Genomic DNA, 25,160 nt, shown 5'->3' with positions numbered 1-25,160 from the left:
AAAAATAAAAGTTGTCAGGCAGTGGTGGGGATAATAGAGTACTATAAACAAGAAAATTCTAGAAAATTAATATAAACAGATATTTTAAACAGTAATTAAAATTTGGAACTTAAAATACACAGGCACTTGTCTCTGATTTTTTTTGTGTATACCTTAATTATATATATAATAATATAATGTCAGACTAAATAGGCTACTATCCTATCTTTCCATATATTTCATGTACCTGTAACATTGGATAGCTTTAAAAAATATCATGAATATATCGCTACCAGTCTCAAGTCATGATAGCTAATGCTTTGCACTGATTCCAAATATATTTGGTTTCAATGAATTTTGACTTATAGTCCAGCTGATTTGTGCATATTTTTTTAAGAATTGTGGGTTGGATAATAAAAGTATGAAACTTTGCACAATTGTAGGTATATATACTTGATATATAATTTAAGCGATGGACCCATTCTGAAATATATCTCAATATGAGCAATCATTTTCAAGATGTCTCACTCTACCAATCAGTCCAAATTTCACAACAATGTATAAACTTAAACAAATAATATTCAAACTTAATCTTTTGAAAAGCATAGAAATGTAAATACTTACCTTTAATTTTTGTAAGTCATTACTATATACATGATATATTAGACTCACTTTTTTCGAAATGGCCATCAAAAAGTGAAAATGAACAAAAATGATCAAATTGCATTTTGCAGTTCATACAATATTCTTAGCCTTGGAATTGCATTACCAAGATTATAAAAATGGATGCTGTTTGCAAGATGATTTCTTTTAAGATGGTGTATATTAATTTGAAACAATCAGAATATTTTTAGATCTTGTTCATGATGATTTGTTTGACTGTATCACTGTTATCATGAGTATCATATATAGATCTGAGTCTGAAATGATAATAAATATGTTTTGTCACAGAAAACTCTTACATAGAGATTGGGATCTATCTGGCAGCGGTGACGTAAGCAAACTTTTTAAAAGCTTTGTTTCTGAAGGTAGAATATTTTGATGCTTTATATACCTTATGTAATTTTAAAAAAGTTTCCATCTGACATATGTTCATTGTCCTTGACATCATTTTCATGGTTCAGTGATCACTACTTGAAAAAAAAGTTCAGATTTTTGTAATTTTAATTTCTCTCGTATTATGAGTAACAAGGTAATATATTTAATATGTGTGTACCTTGCCAGATCCTTGTGCCTGTCAGGTAGATTTCATGTGACTGTGACCTCATTTCATTGATCAGTGAACAAGGTTTAGTTTTCATGGTTAAAGTCCATATCTCAGATACTTCAAGCAAATGGTATTTTGTGTATGGAATGCTTGTAAGGTGTACATGTCCAACTGGCAGGTGTCATCTGAACTGAACCTTATTTTCATGTTTTTGCCCCTTTTATAAAGTCTGGTTATAGGGACTATATATATTAAAGGTGATAGATATGCTCCAAAAATTTATTGAATACATAATATAGAAATTAAAGGTCACATAGTAATTGCTATTTTAAGATGATCATTAGCATTTGTGTGAAGCCTGCAAAATTTTAATATGAAAGCAAGACAAAGCAATCCTACATACTGCCACAATGGTGTCAACAATTTAGGTTCAGTCTGTTAAATTGGTATAAAGTTTTGTAAACATCAACATGATCAATTGTTTACTCAAACTTTCTTGGAATTGTATTTTAACTTGGAAAAGAATCAATTATTAACACTTTTTAAGTTTATTAAACATGTTAAATGTGTTTTATTAAAACAAATTGTAGTATTTATATCCCTTTTATCACACTGTTAACCGCATGGTAGTTTTAATTTCATATTTTGATCATAATTTTGTACCATATTAAATAATAATAATCATCTTTTTTCCTTGAAACACATATGTTGATATTGAAATTGTTTAATTTTTTTTAAATATTCATTATACCGTACTTCACTATTTACAGAATAAAATTGAGAATGGAAGTTTTTCTGGTGATGTAGCAGATTTTGATTAATATAGAACTTCTATATTGAAATTGTTTTTAAATGGAACAACCTTAGAACTATCAACTTTAGAATTGTATGAAAAAATGTGGTCAATATGCATTAAAGCTTTATATTTCTGGCCAGGCAAAAACAAAATGAAATCCCTTTGTAACATATTGCATCATTTTGACATAGTATCATATTGTATCTTATGATATTTTTGTTGTGTTAAATTATTAACTCTGTAAATGTATTAAATGTGTTTTATTAAAACAAATTGTAGTATTTATCTCCCTTTTGTCACATAATGTAAACAGCAATATAGCTTTATTTTCATTTTTTGAACATTGTACTACACTATAACCATCTTTTTTCCTAAGACATCTTTTGATATTGAAATTGTTTTCTTAGATATTTTAGTATATTTAACTATTTGCAGTAATTTTTCTGTTGATTAAGCAAATATTTGATTAATATATTATAGAATTGCTATATAAATGTTAAAATTTATTTAAAGGAGAACTAGATCATTGTAGATATGAGATATGAAAAAAATAAGAACTTGATTTTGTTTGGTTCAATCATTAATAAAAGTGAATTGATGGAACAATAATTCGTTATTATTAACCAATTTATTTCTATTTTTGCAAAATAGGCAAAGAAACATTTCTGATGAATTATTCACTTCAAACTCAAAGTGAATAATTCCACCTCATTGAATCCATATTCATGTGACTTTCGATTAAACCCATTAGCTATAATTTGGTTATGCATGAATTAGTTGTGTTCAGCCATTGAAAGGGAAAAGAATGACAACATTGAAAGTGAAACAAAGTATTAATTGATCGACTGATTTGATTTCACCAGTTCGCTCGACATGCGTCGGAAGTCATTTTAGTGATGTGGCAGATTCAACTTGCCACTGATTCCTAGAACTGGCCCAAAGTCCAAAGAGGTCCAAAGGGTCCAAAATGTGTCTTAAGCTTAAAGGAATTATTATGAAATACAAGATTAACTAAGATTTTTTTGGGGTGTTAAATTAAGCCTGTTATATTACCTGTAGATGATCAGATTTTTATCTTTTATCGGAGGCTGATTCAGACAGGAAAGCATCAAGACTCCCCTAAAATTTATAAAATAATATTTTGTGCATTTTATACATAAAATAATGTCAATGTCACACCTCAAATAATCATAAAACCCTTGATCTGTGCCTTCTTTGGTCAGTATTAGATCTATAAGTTGAGGTCTTATTAAATTGTTACGTATGTACATGTATGTGACCTCAGCTACAATCTACTTACTACCTTAGATAGAGCTGCTACAAATTAAAAATAGAAATAAAAGCTTGGTCTTTGGAAAAACCTTTTCTTTTTATACTTTTCAGACTTTTGTGAACAATATAGTCGACATAGGAGGGTGGAAGTCAGGCAAACATTATATCGTAGTGTGTCTTCTGAAACTCATAGAATTAGAAAAATGATGAGTCAAAGAGGAATGATGATTTGAACTAGGATTTCTTGTTTGAGTGGTTATAGATAATCATTAAAATTTGGAACAGCTATTGGAAAATGCTGGACAAAGTAAGATAGATAAAGATTTGAACAATTTGTGTCTGACTTCAATCATTTTTTTTCTTTTAGACTTTTGTGAAAAAAATGGTCAACACACACGTGGACAAGCACGACATACACTTTCACGTAGCATTTCTGCAGAAACTCATCGAATGAGAAAAAAATGGGCTTCAAAAGGAATATTTCTAAAGTGATATCCCTCTCTTTCCAGATTTCTGTTCTGCAAATAGCCGTCATTCAAGAGGGAAAGTTAGACATTGCATCGCTACCAGTATAACATCAGCAACATGTCAAGCAAAACAAAAGATAAAGAAGCTGATTGCTAATCAGCAACAAAATAAGTGATCTATCTTTTGGAAAACAAAATCATAATAATGTTCGGGAAAATGTAAGAAGATTTTGATTTGAACATCAAAATCAGTTGAGGATACAAAAGTTTAATAAAAATTGAAAATAAGTTAAGAGACTGTATGTTGTGCGTTTGTCATAGAATACTGCTTACTCCACATGTATGGCAGTTAAATGTTATAAATTTCTATGTTGTAAAAACATCAGTTTTTAGAGTGAAAGACTATAAAGAAGCTACATATTTTTTCAGATTTCTGTGCCAGTAATGGACAGCATACCAAATCCAAGTGTAAGGAGGCTCTTTATCGTAGTTTGACTGCAAGAACTTGCAAAGAAAAACAAAAATTGAAGAAATATAAGGAGTTTATGCATCGTTTGCAACACTTCTGAGTAAATAAACATGGATGCTTAAAGCAAATTTGTTTTTGTTCAGTTTCATGAAATGAGTAGATAAAACACTAGGTGCAAGTTATATTTGGAAATTTACAGTGAAAGTGACTGAATATTCTGAATTGGAACTGATAGATTTTAATGACCTTATAAAAAAGGGCATTCTTGTTATTTAACTTATCTTGATGTGTAGGCCATTGAATGTCCTTTGAATGTATAGTACTAGTTTGGCTACTCATATTCTTTTGAAAGTTTGACATACTGTATTTCTATTGTCAGCGATTACTTCAGATAGCATATATGTACCAAATATTTTGATTTTTTTTTATATAAAATATCAGAAACTCTTTAAAACAAATGAAAATGTTAAAAGATGGCTTTATACAAGTTCTTCTTTTGTGGCTCAATAGGTTTACACTTTATCTTATTTGAAACCAGGAATTATAAGGATTTACAGTAACTTCAGTTTTTAAACAAATATTCAAAAGTTTATACTTTTTTGCTTTCTGGATATTGAACCATTTTCCCAACATTTCCTAGAATTGGTCTGATAATACCTTGTGGGATGAAGAAGACCACCATATTTTTGTTATGGTCTTGAGGTCAAAGGTCAAGGTCTTGTCATGTCCTGAGAATTCTAATGGTAAAAAGAAGGTCCCTGTATACATAGATTTTGGTGTCAGTTGATTCAAAGTCAAGGTAACAATTTATCATACATAGTCTGCAGTAAATCAAAAATCGAAAAACAACCAAATGACTGCTAAAATTGCATCCATGATTTATTGAAAGCCCGAACTTTTTAATGTGAAGTTTTTGAGACAATTGGACTTTGAAATTATTTACATCTATTAATTGTTAGTTGCACATTTACATTTTGGTAGATTATATATTATTCTGCTGGTACATGTATATAATTATTAGTGTATTTATTCATACATCATGCATGTATGATACATGTATATAGCTATTGTTGATTGCATTCATACAATACTGTACCAGATAGTCACCTGTCCTTTATTTCATGTAAAAATGTATATGAAGAATTAAAATTTTGATTCTTATTGATCAATATTTTAGAAAAATGTTAAACTTACTTAGTTAATTGCACTGAAACAAGGAATTTCTCTTTGTTTTGTGGTATTTTTGACATGTTTATTAAAGATATACAATCTGATTTTGAAAATTGGGTTGACTGATTTTTGTTACCATATATATATTATTATTATAAATCCCATGCCAGTTCCTCAAAAATAACTTTATGAATTATGTAAAAATATAAAAGCTTGATGATTTGCTGTAAATTCAGAAATAATTGTGATGTTTTTATTATTCCAAAAAATGCATCAGGGTTATAATTGCAATAATTTAGACTCACATTTTGAATTTTGAACCGGATTTTTGTGACAAAAATGTCGGTTATTGATTTGGGGATGTACGGCGGGCAGCCGGGCGGCAATCAAATGTTGTCCGTGCATTAACTCATGAACCGTTCAGCCAAAGCTTTTAAAATTTTAATATGTTGTTACTTTTACCGTTCAGGAGTTATGGTTCTTGAAAGATTGAAAAATGGAGTTTTCAGTCGTGTCCGTGCATTTACGCATGAACTGTTCTAAAGCTTCCCAAATTTTAATATGTTGTAACTGACAACTAAATGAAGGTCAAGTTCAATAATGACAATTTTGACTTTTACCGTTCAGGAGTTATGGTTCTTGAAAGATTGAAAAATGGAGTTTTCAGTCTTGTCCGTGCATTTACGCATGAACTGTTCTACCAAAGCTTTCCAAATTTTAATATGTTGTAACTGAATTAACTAAATGAAGGTCAAGTTCAATAATGACAATTTTGACTTTTACCGTTCAGGAGTTATGGTTCTTGAAAGATTGAAAAATAGAGTTTCCAGTTGTGTCTGTGCATTTACGCAACATCACAATTATTTCTGTTCTACCAAAGCTTCCCAAATTTGAATATGTTGTAACTGATGACAAAATAGAGGTCAAGTTAAATAATGACGATTTTGACTTTTACTGTTCAGGAGTTATGGTTCTTGAAAGATTGAATAATGGTGTTTCCAGTCGTGTCCGTGCATTTTCTCATGAACCATTCAACCAAAGCTTTTGAAATTTTTATATGTTGTTACTGATGACAAAATAGAGGTCATGTTCAATAATGACGATTTTGACTTTTACCGTTCAGGCGTTATGGTTCTTGAAAGATTGTAAAATGGCGTTTCCATTCACGTTGTTGCATTTACTCATGAACCATTCAATCTAAGCTTTTCAAATTTTAATATGTTGATACTGATGACAAAATGGAGGTCAAATTTGATATTGACGATTTTCACTTTCACCATTCATCAGTATAATGGTTCTTAATTTGTGATATTGCCAGGACACAAATAAATATTAATAAATCCGGTTTGCTGTCATTGTGACAGCCTCTTGTTTTATATGAATTAAGGAGGCTCACGGGTATAAGATTTTCAGAAAAAAATAAAACATTTATTTTTATGCCCCACCTACGATAGTAGAGGGGCATTGTGTTTTCTGGTCTGTGCTTCCGTTCATTCATTCGTTCGTCCGTTCGCTTCAGGTTAAAGTTTTTGGTCAAGGTAGTTTTTGAAGAAGTTGAAGTCCAATCAACATGAAACTTAGTACACATGTTCCCCATGATATGATCTTTCTAATTTTAATGCCAAATTATAGTTTTGACCCCAATTTCGTGGTCCACTGAACATAGAAAATGATAGTGTGAAGTTCAGGTTAAAGTTTTTGGTCAAGGTAGTATTTGATGAAGTTAAAGTTACATCAACTTGAAACTTAGTACACATGTTCCCTATGATATGATTTTTCTAATTTTAATTCCAAATTAAAGGTTTGACCCCAATTTTCACGGTCCACTGAACATAGAAAATGATAGTGCGAGTGGGGCATCCGTGTACTATGGACACATTCTTGTTCATTACAAATTTTATTAATTACCTTTAGTAGCTGTTACTTTATCATATGGTACAAAAATCATTCCAAAAAATCAGTTCGTGTTGGCCCCAGGTGACTTTTAAAATGTGTAAGATATCATTGAAAAAGCTCCAAATTATCTGCCTTTGGTGCAAAAATGCAATTTTTTAGCATTAAAATTGAAATATCTTTTTTAACTCATCTGTGACATATATTTTTTATTGTTGTTTTCGAATAAGCTGTACATAAACTAAATAATTGTAAAATTTAAGCGATTTCTGTAATTTAGTTCTTTTTTATTTCGATATTACCGCTTTTTCTCCTATTAGTTCAATAACAAAAATGTATGCTTCTTTCAACGCCAGATTGTGAGCGTAAATGAGCGGTGACCCCATTTTTTTATTTCATTTTTCTATTTAGTATAAGATAAAGTTCATTTATAGAAAAATATAGCGAAATCCTATATTAAATATAAAAAAAATGATTTAGACCCGCGAGCCCCCTTAAACAGGATTTTTCTCAATATCGCAAAAATCAAAATTGCATTTTTGTCATGTTAATCTATAATGCCAAAATAGCAATAATAATTAATGCATACAATGATTTCTGAATTTATATATACATGTATATAGTATTTTGATTTGGTGAGGAAAACAAAAAGTCCAACTTATACATGTACCGGTATGTACATTTTTTTAGCTGGCATGTCCATCTTAAATAAATCCTTACACATGCAGGCTCATAAGTTAGTAGTAGTATTAGTAGTCACCAAAGAGACAAAATTTCACTTTAGGTGGACACATTATTCTGACTTTAAGCTTACCTGTCTTTTCCCTTACCTCTTATTCACAACTATGTGTAGAAGCAGTGGCGGATCCAGGGGGGGGGGGGGTTCCGGGGGTGCGCACCCCCCCTTTATTTTTGCCGATCAATGCATTTGTATCGGGACATATGTTTTGCACCCCCCCTTTGCCCTGGGTTAGCACCCCCCCTTTCGAAAATTCCTGCATCCGCCCCTGAGAAGCAGCAAATACCAACTCTGGTTTGACTGGCACATGTTACCACAAGACCTATATGATAGGGTTCCATTATTATGTGAAAGTTATTCCTAATTAAGTTGAATCTCCAGGTACTGTTTCTAAAGTACTTATCTCCCTGTCTTTTTACCTATCTCATTGTCTGTCAGCCATTATTATGTTATGGATGGATGCCTTTATAATACATGTTATATTTGTTAAGAATTCCTATGCCTATGGGGGAAAAGAGATAACACATGATGCTTATTGTGTGCAAACAAAAGAAAATTTATTCTTCATATTAAATAATTTGATCATAAACACTCTGAACAAAAAATTTACACCAAAAAAGTAACAGAATTCCATTTATATTTCCAGATTTTTGTACACAATATAGCCATCATTCTCGAGGAAAATGTCGCCAAGTTCTAGGCAGCAAGATTACATCTGTGACATGTGAAGTTAAGAAACAATTTATGAGAAAATTCAAATTTCCATATTGATCTTGAATTATTAAGTAGGCCAATAATATTTGTTGACAAATAAAGTTAAGAATCTTGAGTTAAATAGTTTTATTACCAGATCAGTCAAATGTACATTCATCAATAACTGTGTTCTAATTGTGTTTAAAAAAGGTTATAAAGAATATTTTTGTATACTTTTTTGATATGTATGTGAAGATTTAAGCATTAATTGTTTACATTATTGGGTATATATTTGGTATAGAATAAATATATATTATTGCTGTAAGGCATAAGGCATTGTTGTAAATTTGTAATTCTCCATGTGTTCTTAAAAAAAGTCATGTTTTTAATTTAAGTCCAGATACCATAACATTTAGTTGAAAATGTTTGTTTTTATTGTCTATTTCATATTTCACTTGCCACAGTTATAGTTGTTCTTTATACTGGTATTGTATCTTCTGCAAGCATTATATATAATACATATATATAAAATAAACATGAAAGTCACATGTTGAGCCTAAAAATGTTCCTTTTGTCATTGTTGGAACCATTTTGAAGCATACAAAAAGTATGAATACGTCTAGAGTTTTATGTTTGATATCTTGAGTATACATACATATGACATCACATTGTTTTCTAGTACTTTGCTAAAGACAATGCAAGTTTTGCAGACTTTTTCGTTTATGTCATTTTACGCCAAAATATTTGTTAAATGGTATTTATTCTAATATGCTACATTAGAATGGACATTCAAAATAATTGGTAGCAAAAGCTCTTGTATATATTATATCAAAATGAGTACACTTTAAACAAAATAACAAATCCAAAATAAACAAATAAACATATAGGACAATTCTGCTTCTATTATTGGTACTGCGTTCATTTAAGTCAAACCAGAAATAGAAATGACCTCACTTTTGTTTACTTGAAATACATGTATAATAAGAATAAAAATAAGAATATTTTATTTCCAATTAAAGGGTCCTATAAAGAGCTTTCATGACATATCATACAAGTACATAAGATTAGACATAAATTACAGACATATAAGAAAACAACATTGTTTAATATTATTTAAAATGCTATAAAAGGCCAGGACAGAACCAGATAATATAGTTTACATCTTTAAAATATACCATTTAAAATCATATACCACCGAAAAATATGTGTATTTGTGGCTAATTTACATATTTGAACTTCTAGATCTCCTTATCTCTAGGTTTTTAGATAAAAAATAAGATATATAAAGCAAGTAATATTGTAGGTGACAACTGCTAATTAGTGGCAGATCAAGGAATTTTAAATCTGTAATTCAATAAAACAGATTATATTAAAAAAAAAATTGACAATTTCAAGCTATAAAATCATAGTGGTGAAACCCTCTATTTTCTCAAATAAATCTAGAGTCATTATATAAGCTGAAACTTAAACTAAGATGAATAGTTTCAAATAATTTTATTGATTTAAAGCCCACATAGTTTTGAAATGGCAAATTTTATCAGTTGATCTATTTTAAGTGCAATAAAACCAGGAAATTATGAACATATTGAAGTGGTTTGTATAATGCTGTATCTAACAATAGAGGAAGGATGTTGGATTGATTTAAATTTTGAGCATGTGATCCTCAGTTGTGTTGACCTGATTTATTTTAGGGTAATAAGGAAATAATTAATATATATCAGCATCCTTCCTCTTCGATGACTTTTAAACTTTGTACTCTCCACTGTTACAATAAATCATGTAAATGGTTAATATATTTAAGCCACCTGTTAAAAACATGACAATATTATGAAATGTATATACTCCTTGTTTATCTACAAATGATCAGACAACCAAACCTCAATTCTTGCTGAGTTCAATGGCCATTTTATCTGTTGGATTAACAGCACTTTTACAGTTTTGGTACTTGGCAATTTGATATTTCACAAGCTTGGATGCTTTATTCATTAAGTGGTTGTAACTGGTGGACTTCAATTCTTGAAATTTATATACTCATTTTTATACGCCCGTCAAAACTTTGACGGGACGTATTATGGTATACAAATGTCCGGTGTCCGTCCGTCCGTCTGTCTGTCCGGCGTAAACATGTCGCACCGTAACTTGAGAACGACTTATCCAAATTTCATGAAACTTAATATAGTTGTTTCTTATGATGGTCAAATGATCTGTATACTTTTTGGTGAAAATAAGACTTAAACTTTTTGAGTTAGGGCACTTTGTAACTAAAACAGGGGTGTGTTTTTTTTCACATGTCACACCGTATCTCAAAAATGTTTCTTGATTATTGCTTAAAACTTTACACACTTCTTAGTTATATTAATCTTAATATCTGTATACTTTTTGGTGATGATTCAAAATTTCATTTTTGAGTTTTTGAGTATTTTGTAAAAAAGGGGGAGGGTTTTTTTACATGTCGCGCCGTATCTCAAAAACGATTTATGATTGTTGCTTAAAACTTTACACACTTCTTAGTTATATTAATCTAAAGATCTGTATACTTTTTGGTGATGACTCAAAAATATTTTTGTTGAGTTATTGAGTATTTTGTAAAAAAGGGGAGGGTTTTTATACGCCCGTCAAAATTTTGACGAGACGTATTATGGTATACAAATGTCCGGTGTCCGTCCGTCTGTCTGTCTGTCCATCTGTCCCTCTGTTGGGCGTAAACATGTCGCACCGTAACTTGAGAACTACTTATCCAAATTTCATGAAACTTGGGCAGAAGCTTCTAAATACAATCAAAAGATTGAGGAATATTTTTATTAATTTTTTTCCTTGTTTTTGTTGAGCCTGTGATTAACAGAAAAAGTAGGCGAGACACTGGGTTCTGCAAAACCCTTACGAATTTTTGTTAAGACACTATTTTTCTGTTCAACTAAATAGGAGAAAAATAGGTACAATGTAATATCGAAATAAAAAAGAACTATATTACAGAAATTGCTAAAAGTTTACAATTGTTTAGTTTTAAGTACAGCTTATTTGAAAAAAGTAATAAAAGACATAGCTCACCGATGAGTTAAAAAAGATATTTCAATTTTAATGCCAAAAAATTGACATTTTTGCACCCAAGGAAGATAATTTGAAAATTTGTAATGAAAAAAAAAATGTTTAAATTTTTTCTAAAATTTTCGTACCCTCATTCAGGAGCCTCCTTAAAAACTATTGTCACTGAAAGTTCAAAATAAAATACATTACTTTCTTCTTATACATATGTCTATACATCATTGTACATAGGTTTGTCCTGATATTGGTTTCCAATCTAGAGCCTAAATCAAATGATATAAAAGTTATTCACAATATGCTTAAAAGCAAAAACACAGATTAAGATCAAATTTGGGTGGCATCACTTTTATTTATCTCTAGTTGAAGTCCCTTTATAACGTTATATTGAAACAGGGGCATCATGTGTGTACCATGAACACATTCTCCATTTATTTTTGTTAAGTTTTATAAATTCTGTGTCTCCATATGCATTATATGTTAGTCAGAAACCAGTTTGAAATATGAAAACATTCCCAATTAAATTGAAAATAAAATACATGTCATAAACAGTTGACAAATGTTTATGAAAGCACAACATATACTGGGTAAAGATTTAAGGCCAACACAAATTTTATATCTTTGCAGATTTTTGCACATCTTATAGTCGGCATACAAGATCAAAAGTCAAAACAGCTTTACATTGGAGTGTATCTGCAAGAACTTGTCAGGCCAAAAGAAAAAAATTGAAACTGTGTCAGAATTTGACTTGATTTTATCTTTCTGTGAGTTAATTCCTGAACTAGATCAATATAGAATGGCAATTAAAGGATACATATGAATTTGTTGTAATATTCTTAACTGGTTTCAGTGTCTGGTATGTTTGAAATACTTGCTTGACGCAAGGGTATTATTTGTTTTATCAACTAAATAATATTTCCCCGTCAAAAAAGGGAGCCTGATTATTATTTGGTTGATTTTTTCCAAGTACTCATGGTATATAACCCATTTATCCTAAACATTCTAAAGTTATCACACTTTTATGGTAAGAATAAAATATTGTTGAAATTTTAATGTTGAAGAGTCTAAATGTCATATAATATATAAAAAACAAAAAACAAGATATATTAAAATTGTGGTTGGATATCCTTTGCATCTTTACCGTTATGACTAGTTTTATATGAAATGTCACAGGTTTTCTTCTACTTTTCTCATAATTTTAGTTTTTTAGGGAATATTTTTTTATTCAATTAACCCATTCATATGTTGAATGCTAGCTTACAATATTCTTGTAAGCTCATAACAAATCATTCTACTACTGTCTGTCTAGTACATTCTAGGTTTTATATCCGTATTGCATAAGCATGTTTGGGCATGTATGTAAAATTTGCAACACATGTTATATTGTGTTGTATGGCATTTACATTAAACCACATTTAAATGGTGGGTTTTCTTTGACTCGATCATGTTAAATCATGTTGTATTATTAGTTACATTGTGTGTTACTGACCTAATAGGCTTATTGCTCTCACCCCATATGAAATTTACTGACCCCATATATATCGTATTAGGTCACTAGCACACTGTGTAACGAATTTATCTTACCGACTGTCTTCACATGTGGTATTTTGACTAGCGGCCTATCAAAGTGACCAAGTCTTCAATACTTAGTATTAATATCATACTTCCATTTGTATTTACAAATAACAAATGCCAACAATAGCAACCTTTAAGCTTTAATTTTTTTTAATGAATTTATTCCAATCGTTCATTACATGTATTTTAATTACTTCGTGAATCCTTTCAGATTTCTTTTTTTTTCTTTTTGTTCGGTCACTCTGGCTTCTTCCACCAATAAAAACTGACTGCCACAAAAAAGCCTAAATATGGTGCCCTAAAGTGGCGTTAAAACACCAAAAATCAAATCAAATCAAACCTTTTTTGTTTTGAAAGGGAAGTAACCCTGTTATGCCAACAATAACAACTTCTTAGATTTATTTATGTTTTATGAACTTATTTCAACCTTTCATCATCAATTTCTTAGTCTGTTGAATTCTTTCAGATTTTTTCTCAACACTGTTGTTTTTATGAAGGGTTGTGGCATCATTTTTGTTTTGAAAGGGAAGTAACCCCTTACTAACCCCATATGGTAACTAACCATGTATGGATGCTAACCCTATAGTTTTTTATGACACCCTATACCAAATATACATAGTCACAACGTGTAGTCCTTTAACCAATCATATCTCTATAAATCTATAGGAGAAAAGATAAATAAAAATAAACCACTCTTACATTCAAATGTTGGGTCTTTTTCGATGCCCCACCTACAATAGAAGAGGGGCATTATGTTTTCTAGTCTGTGCGTCCGTTCGTTGGTTCGTCCGTCTGTCCCGCTTCAGGTTAAAGTTTTTGGTCAATGTAGTTTTTGATGAAGTTGAAGTCCAATCAACTTGAAACTTAGTACACATGTTCCCTATGATATGATCCTTTTATATTTAATGCCAAATTATAGTTATGACCCCCATGTCACGGTCAAATGAACACAGAAAATGATTGTGCAAGTTTCAGGTTCAAGTTTTGGGTTAAAGTTTTTGGTCAAGGTATAGTTTTTGATGAAGTTGAAGTCCAATCAACTTGAAACTTAGTATAAAAATTGTTCCCTATGAAATGATCTTTCTAATTTTAATGCCAAATTAGAGTTTTTACCCCAATTTAACGGTCCACTAAACATAGAAAATGATAGTGCAAGTAGGGCATCTGTGTACTAATGGACACATTCTTGTTACTCATATTACATCGTGTTGTTTATGATAATAGACCACATTTAAATGTTAGGTCTTTTTTTACTCATATTAACTCGTGTTGTAGATGATAATAGACCATATTTAAATGTTAGGTTTTTTTTACTCATATTACCTCGTGTTGTATATGATAATAGACCACATTTAAATGTTAGGTCTTTTTTTACTCATATTACATCATGTTGTATATGATAATATTTATCTGACCACATTAAAATGTTAGGTCTTTTTTTTAGTTTATTTTACATATTAATGTTGTATATGACAATAGACCACATTCAAATGTTGGGTTTTCTTTTACTCTTGTTACATCATGTTTAAAATTACAATAGATCATTTTCACATGTTGGGTTTTCTTCTACTCAAGTAGAATGATTTTATATGACATTTCAATAGAGCACAGAAAGTAAGAAGAAAGAGGGACCATATACATGTACCACAAGGATTTTCTCATTCAGAAAAAGTTCTTTTTTTCAAATTTTAAGATCATAAAATAATTAATAATTGACATTTCAATTTTGTTTTCATAGCCTTTACCTTTGAGATAACCCTTACATGTACAAATAACTTTTATAAAGATCATCTGAGAGGAAGAACTTTGTTTTATACAATAGGGTTCTGATATCTTACTGACTTTAAAGATTCTTTCTTCGTGATAGATTGAGAAAATTTAAGGCATGTTATATTGATATTAAGGTACTTGATGAACAGAAAAATGGAAATGTGCAGATACAACAGAAAGGAATTGAAGATTTAAATGAAGACTATAAAATTCTTAATAGACAGTTTAATTGTTAACAAACATAATACCTAATAAGACTGACAAGTTTTCAATTCATTTCTTTCCAGAGTTTTGCTCTTCTCATGGTCGCCATTCTCGTGTTGAAGTTAGAACAGTTTTAGTTCGTAGTATCACCACAACAACATGGCGTGCACAACAAAAATTTTTAAAGCACAAAGACTTTTTCAAAGGACCTCACTCGTAATTGTCTATATTTGCAGATTTCTGTGTTGCAAACAGTCGTCATTCCAGAACTAAAGTGCGTACTGTTCTACAGCGGAGTGTTTGTTTTGCCAGTTGGCATGCTAAACAGAAAGTTATGCAGAATATAAGACCTTCTCAACTCAGCTATTTTTAATTGACAATGTAGCATATCCTGTATTGAAAAAAGCCACAATTTATTTATGCAAATATAGTGCATTCAGTTGTATTTGTATCTATAGTTTTTTTTTTGTATAAAAAGAATTTATAATACGTCAGAATTTTTTTTTTAATTAGAAATGATTTTAAGTCAATTGACTGTTTTCCCTACATAACACATGCATTACAATAGCTTAATGTTGCATTTATATACATACTGCATAAGTTAAAGGATTCTATGATTACATTTGTTATATTAAGTATCTTTTTATCATTAGATGTTTATTGTTGACTATTAGAAACAGAGGAATTTGTGATTACCATATATACATATGTGAAATTTGAACAGTATTTTTGATGTTTTTCTAGTTATATTATGTTGATGGGTTGCTATTCTATGTTTTATACCCTACACCTCTTTTTAATAACTAATTGTATCTCATGTAAGATATTTTTTATGACTGCTAATGTTTGCGTTTATACATCAAAAGCCTTCCCTGGTTAACCAATTCATCAAGTTAAAAAAATCTATTTTATATTTCATCAGCCAACATTTCATAGAAAAGCTCTTTAAGTATCATAAGAGAACAAGAACATTGATTTGTATTTGTTGTATTAGTATCTGCATATCCAATTAATCATTTTGTTCTAAATGATAGCACAAAGATTAATTAAAAAAATAAGACATGACACTCTAAATGATAGCAATGCCTTTTTTGTAAGAAAAAGTGCCTAAAATGTCATAAATATAAATATGTCTCTATAACATATACATTACTAGGTCTTTAATTCATATCTAATATATTCAATCAGCAGAAAAGGTTTTTAGTCCATAGGACTTTACTCTCAATTGAAGAATCCAACAGCAGTTTCATGATTTTTACCAAAGTATCTGCCAATTAAATTCAACCTTGAATCGCTTGATTAGATCATGCATATAAAGACTTATTCCTGACAACTTATGTATGCCTGTTTCTCCAGTCCTCTCAACTATCTAGAGCTTAAAAAGTGTTAAATTTAATGATATTTTTGCAGATTTCTGTGAGGTCAACAGTTGCCAGCCAAGAACAAAAGCCAGAACAGCCATGCATAATAGTGTCACCTCTGTAACATGGCATGCTACCCACCAAATAAAGACACTTAAGAAAATTTCAATTTTAAAATAATTTCATGTTAACTGCATGAGATTATTTTAAAATTGAAATTTGTGTAAAAAATAATGATTGTAGTGTCCTGTATTATTCATAGAAAGGGTGACTTTATTATAATGAAATACAGATTTTTTTTATTGGATCATAACTTGGTGTCTTTACAGATTTCTGTGAAGCCCAAAGCCGGCATGCCAGAACAAAGGCTAGAACTGCTATGAACAACAGCATTACTTCTATAACTTGGCATGCAAAACAGAGAAAGAAAATGAGATATGGATTGATGGGATTTCCATAGTTGTACACACTCTATATGTATTTTGCAGTTGACATTAGGATTTTACTCATTGTAGAATTTTAGATGACATTGGGTTTTTTTCATGACAGTATAAACAAACAAATCATACAAGAATAAAAACTATTTTTATTAGTCCCCTACTAATTTTTATGGAACTGATTATTATAGTCCCCTACTGACAATTCGAAGGGGATTTTAGGTTTGCACTCCGTCCGTCCATCTGATTGTCTCTCTGTCTGTCTGTCCATCTGTAAGTCCAGCAAATCAGTTTTCCTACACATTTTTTCTACATACTTGAAGATTTTTATTTGATATTTGGAGTATTGTTCTATCATGACAAGTGTGAGTTTTGTTCTGGTTTGGTGATTTTGTGCAGAGTTGTGGTCCTTTGACTTTGAAAATTCACTAAAAAAAAATCCTTTTTCCACACTTTTTGCCGTCAGTCTTGAAGAAATTGATTTGAAAATTGGTTTACAGTTTTATCATGACAAGTTATAGATCAAGTTTGAATTTTGTTCTGGTCTGATGATTTGTGCAGAGTTATGGTCTTTGGACTTAGAAAATTAAATCGGTAATCAGTTTTCTGCATTTTTTTCGTCATGCTTGAAGATATTTCCTTGATATTTGTAATATAGTTTACACCATGACAAGTTATAGATCAAGTTTGAATTTTGTTCCAATAGACCACTTTCGAGTTCATCCGTCAATTATGCGCGCCTTTATGACGTCATTTACCAGATAGAGGGGATCGCCTGTATCCCTTCACTATTTACGTTCATCAAGCGTCTTAGTGATCGTCATGTGCAGGATAAACTAGAAATAATGGTTGTTCTGTAGGTACTTAATGACAATTCCCTAATGACAGCAGTGCTGATAGTCAATTTTGAGAATTTAATTTGCTGAATAATTCGTACAATATAGAATTATAGTTTTCCAACCACTCGCTCAACATTGAAACGGAAGTGACGACGCCCCTAAACGCACAAATGACGTTCACTAAAACCAGAGTTTTTGACGGAAATGCATCGAGCTCGAAAGTTGTCTATTCAATGAATATGTTTAACCGGTAGGGTAATATATATAATGTTATGCATGCATTTTGTCTGGACCTGATTTCTCTGAGTTTTGGTTTTGCAGTAATGGTTCATAATTAAACTGATATTTCTAGTAGTTAGCCTGTATTAAATTGAATTGATCAACTTCAATAAATAGTACTGATATGATTATATTGTAAAGGCCTTTCTCTCTCTATATATATATCCCAATATACATATAAGTGATTGAAAACTAGTATAGTCAGGTTCTGTTAGTGGATTTTGTGTACCAAGCAGAAATGTATTTATTTTGATATTTTAACAGTTATTTCATGACCTCATTGGAATGTCCTTTGAATTTCAACTGAAAAATATGTTTATACTAAATAACCTTATACACGTATAAATAACATTGAAATTCTGTGCAAGATTTTTAAGGACATGGGTACCAATAAATAAGTTATATGATGGTTCTTATATATTGCCTACTTAACTGTGTGAAGACACTTCTTTAAATTGACTTTTTATTTTCCAAAGTTAACATTTACACTTCCATTGTTTACCTTTGTGATAAGTAATGAGGCTGTGTTTTTCTTCTGTAATACTGATACATATTGTTAAAGAAAATCATTTTCCCCAAAAAAAAGATGTATTCTCTTTTTTTTTACTGCACAGTTTGTTTGAGACAGTTAAAAGAGTATAGAACACGAAATTAGTTGAACCTTTCCTCATGATCATGTGTCAGTCCATGGTCAGGAAACTCAGACATAGCGACAGATGTTGCTGCCAGTAGTGTTTTATTTTAATTCATTTGTATTTATGACTTGCCTCAGACTTTGGACAATTAAATGCTTGTTTAATTATGTATTTCTATTTTGGATTGGAAGTTGTATCATTAACATTAATTAACAGATTTTATTATATTGTATTTTTTTTGTATTCTGGTAAACATGCATGTACAGTATTTCTCTACCACCAAAATTACAAAACATACAGTCTAAAGCTGATTCCATTTGAATATTTGGCATCACATAAAAATTTAAAGGTTATAACTTTTATTGTTTTACAGATTTTTGTGATGCCAATAGCCACCATCCCAAATCAAAAGCCAGGGCAGCAATGACAAGCAGTATTACCTCTATTACATGGCATGCTAGACAGAAAATTAAACAAGCCTCAAAATTCAAATGGAAATAACTTGCATTTTGGCAGTTTTTGTTTACTTTCATATTTTTTACCCATCATCATAGCAATGAAAAAGTTATTTTAAGAAGTTAAAACTAAATACTTTTGAATCTGTAACATAAAGCTTTAATGTCAGCTATAAGATGTTTGTAGGGATCTTTTTATTTTGCACAAGTGCAATACCCTTCCTTTTTATGTCTCAAGAGTTGTCTTCTTTAGGTTTTTTTTAAGAGTTGACTTTCTCTAGCTGATTCTTCCTGGTTTCAAACCTCTTTATACTTATAGATGTAAATTTGAAACTTATTATTAACTGATACTTTTAACAAGCAGAAAATAAGAAAATATTATTAAATAAATATTTGCCTGTCAATTTGTTTAGGCTTCTTGGCCTAGAAATAAACAATTGAATGCTGTACAAATTATATTATATATCACACCAGCTATCAGAAAGGGTTTATAAATATTATTCAAGTCGATAAATGAGAGATTTTTTGTTACCTGTTCAGTGTACATTTTGGTTTTGTAAATAAGAGATGCATATATTTATAATGATATATATATATATGTATTGAAGATTTGTTGATATGTTTTCAGAAATTTGTCGAAATTTTGCCTGTATTATTTTTTGGCTTTAAGGACATGCTTTATAACAAAATGTTCAAAACATTGTAAATACCTTAAGCAATAAATACTTTTTTTATGCTAGTGATGTGTTTTATGACGAAATGTTCTACAAGCAGATGAGTTTTCAGGAAGAAATAGTAAAACTTGAATGTTTCCTACTTGGCCATTGAAGTATGTCAAAATGGGTATTTTTTCTATTCCTTCAATACTTATTACAAATAACAATAAAACTGTTTTGTACAGGTGACATATAGGTGTCACTGACCACCAATTCACTCCCTCGAATTTTATAGAGGTATGTTAAAGTAGTCCTACTCTGACACTGACTAGTGCTTTTGGTGTCATCGTTTACATAAACTTACCAACGAATGTGCAGATATGAAACTTTTGGTGAAAGAGAAATATATTTAGACCATTGTGAGCCCAAATATACTTGTCTATGAGTTTGCATTAAAAATTAATGCACTTCATAGTATACAAATAAAAGATTTCCATAACACCAGGGGTCATTTTTAGTAGAAAGGCAATACATGTACAATTCAAGATATCCCTGGTTTCTGTGCAGTTAAACCTCAATTAAAATATTACTGGTGAATATGCTGTGAAGATTGCAAAACTTGGTTGAATAGATAGGGATTTTGAATTGGTGGTCTGAAACCTATTCCTCTCTATCATTGTATGATAATATATGTACAGTTATAACTTAACATCAGATATATTACTGAAAACATGAGAAATAGGAAGGGTGTCACTAGCTAGTTGGTGAGGAACTGTTTACCCTACTTATCATTTGAGTTTCCTAATAGTTTAGGTAGATTCAGTTTTAATTGCTGTGTAATTGTTAACTCTATATTGTTTGTCCTTTTGTCTTTTGATGGTTTGGCCATTGAGATGTCATTCATTCTTGACACATGACTTTGATAATTTAACCAGAAACTAGGTCCTGTTTATTGAACTTACAATCATGTTTATATTATGTCTAATTGCTGGCTTTCAGGTATGGACATTTTTAACCATATTATTAAGTTATCAAATGTATGCAAGGAAGAACTGGGGTACTATTTGTTAAAATATCTAATTGAACAAAGAAGTTCTCCCAAATGATGGAAATCTGCTTTTTATTAGCTCACCTGGCCCAAAGGGCCAAGTGAGCTTTTCTCATCACTTGGCGTCCGTCGTCGTCCTGCGTTAACTTTTACAAAAATCTTCTCCTCTGAAACTACTGGGCCAAATTTAACCAAACTTGGCCACAATCATCATTGGGGTATCTAGTTTAAAAAATGTGTCCGGTGACCCGGCCAACCAACCAAGATGGCCGCCATGGCTAAAAATAGAACATAGGGGTAAAATGCAGTTTTTGGCTTATAACTCAAAAACCAAAGCATTTAGAGCAAATCTGACGGGGTAATATTGTTCAACAGGTCAAGATCTATCTGCCCTGAAATTTTCATTCGGACATTTCGTTGTTGGGTTGCTGCCCCTGAAATGGTAATTTTAAGGAAATTTTGCTGTTTTTGGTTATTTTCTTGAATATTATTATAGATAGAGATAAACTGTAAACTGTAAACAGCAATTATGTTCAGCAAAGTAAGATCTACAAATAAGTCAACATGATCAAAATGGTCAGTTGACCACTTTAGGAGTTATTGCCCTTTATAAATAAAATTGAGAATGGAAATGGGGAATGTGTCAAAGAGACAACAACCCGCCCAAATAAAAAAACAACAGCAGAGGGTCACCAACAGGTCTTCAATGTAGCGAGAAATTCCCGTACCCGGAGGCGTCCTTCAGCTGGCCCCTAAACAAATATATACTAGTCCAGTGATAATGAACGCCATACTAATTTCCAAATTGTACACAAGAAACTAAAATTAAAATAATACAAGACTAACAAAGGCAAGAGGCTCCTGACTTGGGACAGGCGCAAAAATGCGGCGCGGTTAAACATGTTTGTGAGATCTCAACCCTCCCCCTATACCTCTAACCAATGTAGTAAAGTAAACGCATAAATAGTCAATTTTTAACCATTTTTCGTAAATCTTAGTAATCTTTTAGAAAAATCTTCTCCTCTGAAACTACTGGGTCAAATTTAACCAAACTTGGCCATAATCATCATTGGGGAATCTAGTTTGAAAAATGTGTCCGGTGCCCCGCCCAACCAACCAAGATGGCCGCCATGGCTAAAAATAGAACATAGGGGTAAAATGCAGTTTTTGGCTTATAACTCAAAAACCAAAGCATTTAGAGCAAATCTGACGGGTAATATTGTTCATCAGGTCAAGATCTATCTGCCCTGAAATTTTCGGATGAATCGGACATGCCGTTGTTGGGTTGCTGCCCCTTAAATGGTAATTTTAAGGAAATTTTGCTGTTTTTGGTTATTATCTTGAATGTTATTATAGATAGAGATAAACTGTAAACAGCAATAATGTTCAGCAAAGTAAGATCTACAAATAAGTCAACATGACCAAAATAGTCAGTTGACCACTTTAGGAGTTATTGCCCTTTATAGTCAATTTTTAACAATTTTTCGTAAATCTTAGTAATCTTTTAGAAAAATCTTCTCCTCTGAAACTACTGGGCCAAATTTAACCAAACTTAGCCATAATCATCATTGGTGTATCTAGTTAAAAAAATGTGTCCGGTAACTCGGCCAACAAACCAAGATGGCCGCTATGGCTAAAAATAGAACATTGGGGTAAAATGCAGTTTTTGGCTTATAACTCAAAAACCAAAGCATTAAGAGCAAATCTGACAGAAAGTAAAATTGTTGATCAGGTCACGATCTATCTGCCCTGGAATTTTCAGATGAATCGGATAATCGGTTATTAGGTTGCTGCCCCTGAATTGGTAATTTTGAGGAAATTTTGCTGTTTTTTTGTTATTATCTTGAATGTTATTATAGATAGAGATAAACTGTAAACAGCAATAATGTACAGCAAAGTAAGAACTTAAAATAAGTCAGTATGACCAAAATAGTCAATTGACCCCCTAAGGAGTTATTGCCCTACATAGTCAATTTTTAACAATTTTCTTAAAATTTGAAGATTTTCAATAACATTTTCCACAGAAAGTACTGTTATAGATAGAGATAATTGTAAGCAGCAAGAATGTTTAGTAAAGTAAGATCTACAAACACATCACCATCACCAAAACACAATTTTGTCATGAATCCATCTGTGTCCATTGTTTAATATTCACATAGACCAAGGTGAGCGACACAGGCTCTTTAGAGCCTCTAGTTTGTTCAGTTTGTACAGTCTCTTAGGATAAAAAAAAATGTATGTTATGAAATTGTAAAATTTCCTTTTAAAATCGTTCTTTAATATAAAGCAGGCTTGATGATCAAAGGACAAACTAAGGCAGTGCTCTTTAAAACCAAAGATTTTTTTTGTAACATAATTGCATAGGAAAGAAACTTCAGGACAACCGAAAACTCTCAAGCTTGTTCCGGACATTATCTATTTGATTTTATGATACTATTGTCCAACCTAGATAAATAAAACCATCATGACTCATTATATCCCCTTAATACCTTACTTATGACTAGGAGATGGTGTAAAATACTTGGAGATTATAATTCTTTTATAATTCCTGTAATGCCAGTATATTTTTTTTCTGAGGTGTGAGATTTATTTACAGGAAGCGTTATACGTGTATGTATATTCTGAAAGAACACATAAATTAAATTGAAACAAGACATTGTTTGACATAGAAAGTTACTGTCACACAATTTTTAGTGCTATACCAGTAGGAAAGTACAAAAATTTGAAATGGAAAGTTGACAAAAGAAAGAAAATTGATTTGTGGCTGAAATAAAGTACATTTATAAAATATTTTGTGTTTTTAAGAAAAGTGTCTTTTTGTTGAATCAGGGAATATGTCTTTCCTAAATTTTACTGAGGTCAAATCATCCTTTTAAAGTCATAAGAAACAAGTGACCGGTGAAAATTAATGTTCTTCCAATTCTTGAACCAATGCATACATCATAAACTTATAATAGTCCTCTGTGCACGAATTTATCATTTTTTTCGTGTAAATTTCGTAAAATCGTTAATTTTTCTTTCAATCGGACAGTCTGTTGTGAAAATATGGCAGGTAATTAAAGTTCGGGTTTTGAAGCCGAAGTTTAACGATTGTCACCTGTTTGTCAACAATCGACAAAAAATCAACAAAAACGCATGGAAATTGAGCACGTGTTTAACATTGTAAATTCAGATAATAGTTTATTTTAAGGACATCCATGCGTATTGTGATCACCGGATTTTTACGAGATGGGTCACACTGAAGTCACTTTGCATACGGAAAATATATCAGGGGAATTGCTTTTTGGAATTCAAATAAAGTAAACTTCTTCTAGATATGAATAAATTAAAGAATTTTCTTCAGAAAAAAGTATATGTACATAAGTTTTACAATGAAAACTATCCATTGAGTAATAAAAAAACGTATGCATTATATTTTTTTTGATTTGAGGTTTCTTACGACTTTAAATATTCAATAATGACTAGATTGAAAGATATTTTCGCCAAAAATGACTGTTGTAATGAACAGGAAAACTAAGATGCTAAAGTGAACAAGATGTAATTTGAGTTATTGTTAATTATTGAAACCTGTACTATAATTAAGTATTTGGTAAACAAGAAGATTATAAGAGTTGGATTTGAAAACGCATCACATGGTAAATCATGCTCATATGAATCTTCAAACTCAATTTTAAGAAAGGTGAGTTGATTCGCAGTTCCTGAGAAAAGTGTGAAGAAAATGTCTTTAGACAGGTGTGGACAGACTGACAGACAGATATAAAGCAAACCAGCTGTTTGGGATACTAGATTAATTCAGAAGCAAATGCAGATGTACATTTGTATATTGCAGACTGAGACTCCCGAAATCAGACCAAAAATGAATTTTCTCATTGCTTATCACTATCAGGCTTACTATAAGTTTCATATTGCTTATTTTACCAATCATGAAAAAAATGATGAAACCCATAATGCAGCAAATACTTCCCGACTTTTGTCGCAGAAAACTCGACAGAGGGATAGTGATTCGGCAGCCGCGGCGTTAGCTTACTTCTTAAAACCTTTATATTTTAGAAGTTGGAAGACCTGAATGCTTCATACTTTGTATATTATTAGTACAGTAGTTAATTTGCCTTATGTTACAAATTTTTCGTTTGTCACATGTCCATTGTCTTGACCTCTTTTTTTTTTGGTTCAGTGA

General features: G+C 31.0%; 1 protein-coding gene across 17 annotated transcripts in view; it reads left to right on the top strand.

Moving 5' to 3' along the window:
• The window catches only part of LOC143063626 (uncharacterized), a 74,247-nt gene that overhangs the window by 27,824 nt on the left and 21,263 nt on the right, over window positions 1-25,160 (top strand). For 2 of the 17 annotated variants that reach the window (XM_076235856.1, XM_076235857.1), the window contains exon 6: window positions 4,151-4,729. The exons of 4 other annotated variants lie outside the window; for them this stretch is intronic. In XM_076235856.1, coding sequence (XP_076091971.1) covers window positions 4,151-4,290 — 140 coding nt within the window. In that variant the 3' untranslated portion in view covers window positions 4,291-4,729. 11 more of the 17 variants (XM_076235867.1, XM_076235869.1, XM_076235868.1 and 8 more) reach the window with 11 other exon arrangements.

This window comes from Mytilus galloprovincialis, chromosome 2, assembly GCF_965363235.1.
Source record: "Mytilus galloprovincialis chromosome 2, xbMytGall1.hap1.1, whole genome shotgun sequence".
Taxonomy (NCBI): Eukaryota; Metazoa; Mollusca; class Bivalvia; order Mytilida; family Mytilidae; genus Mytilus; species Mytilus galloprovincialis.
Note: the sequence above shows the minus strand (reverse complement) of the source record. Positions and strands in the feature narration are given on the sequence as shown.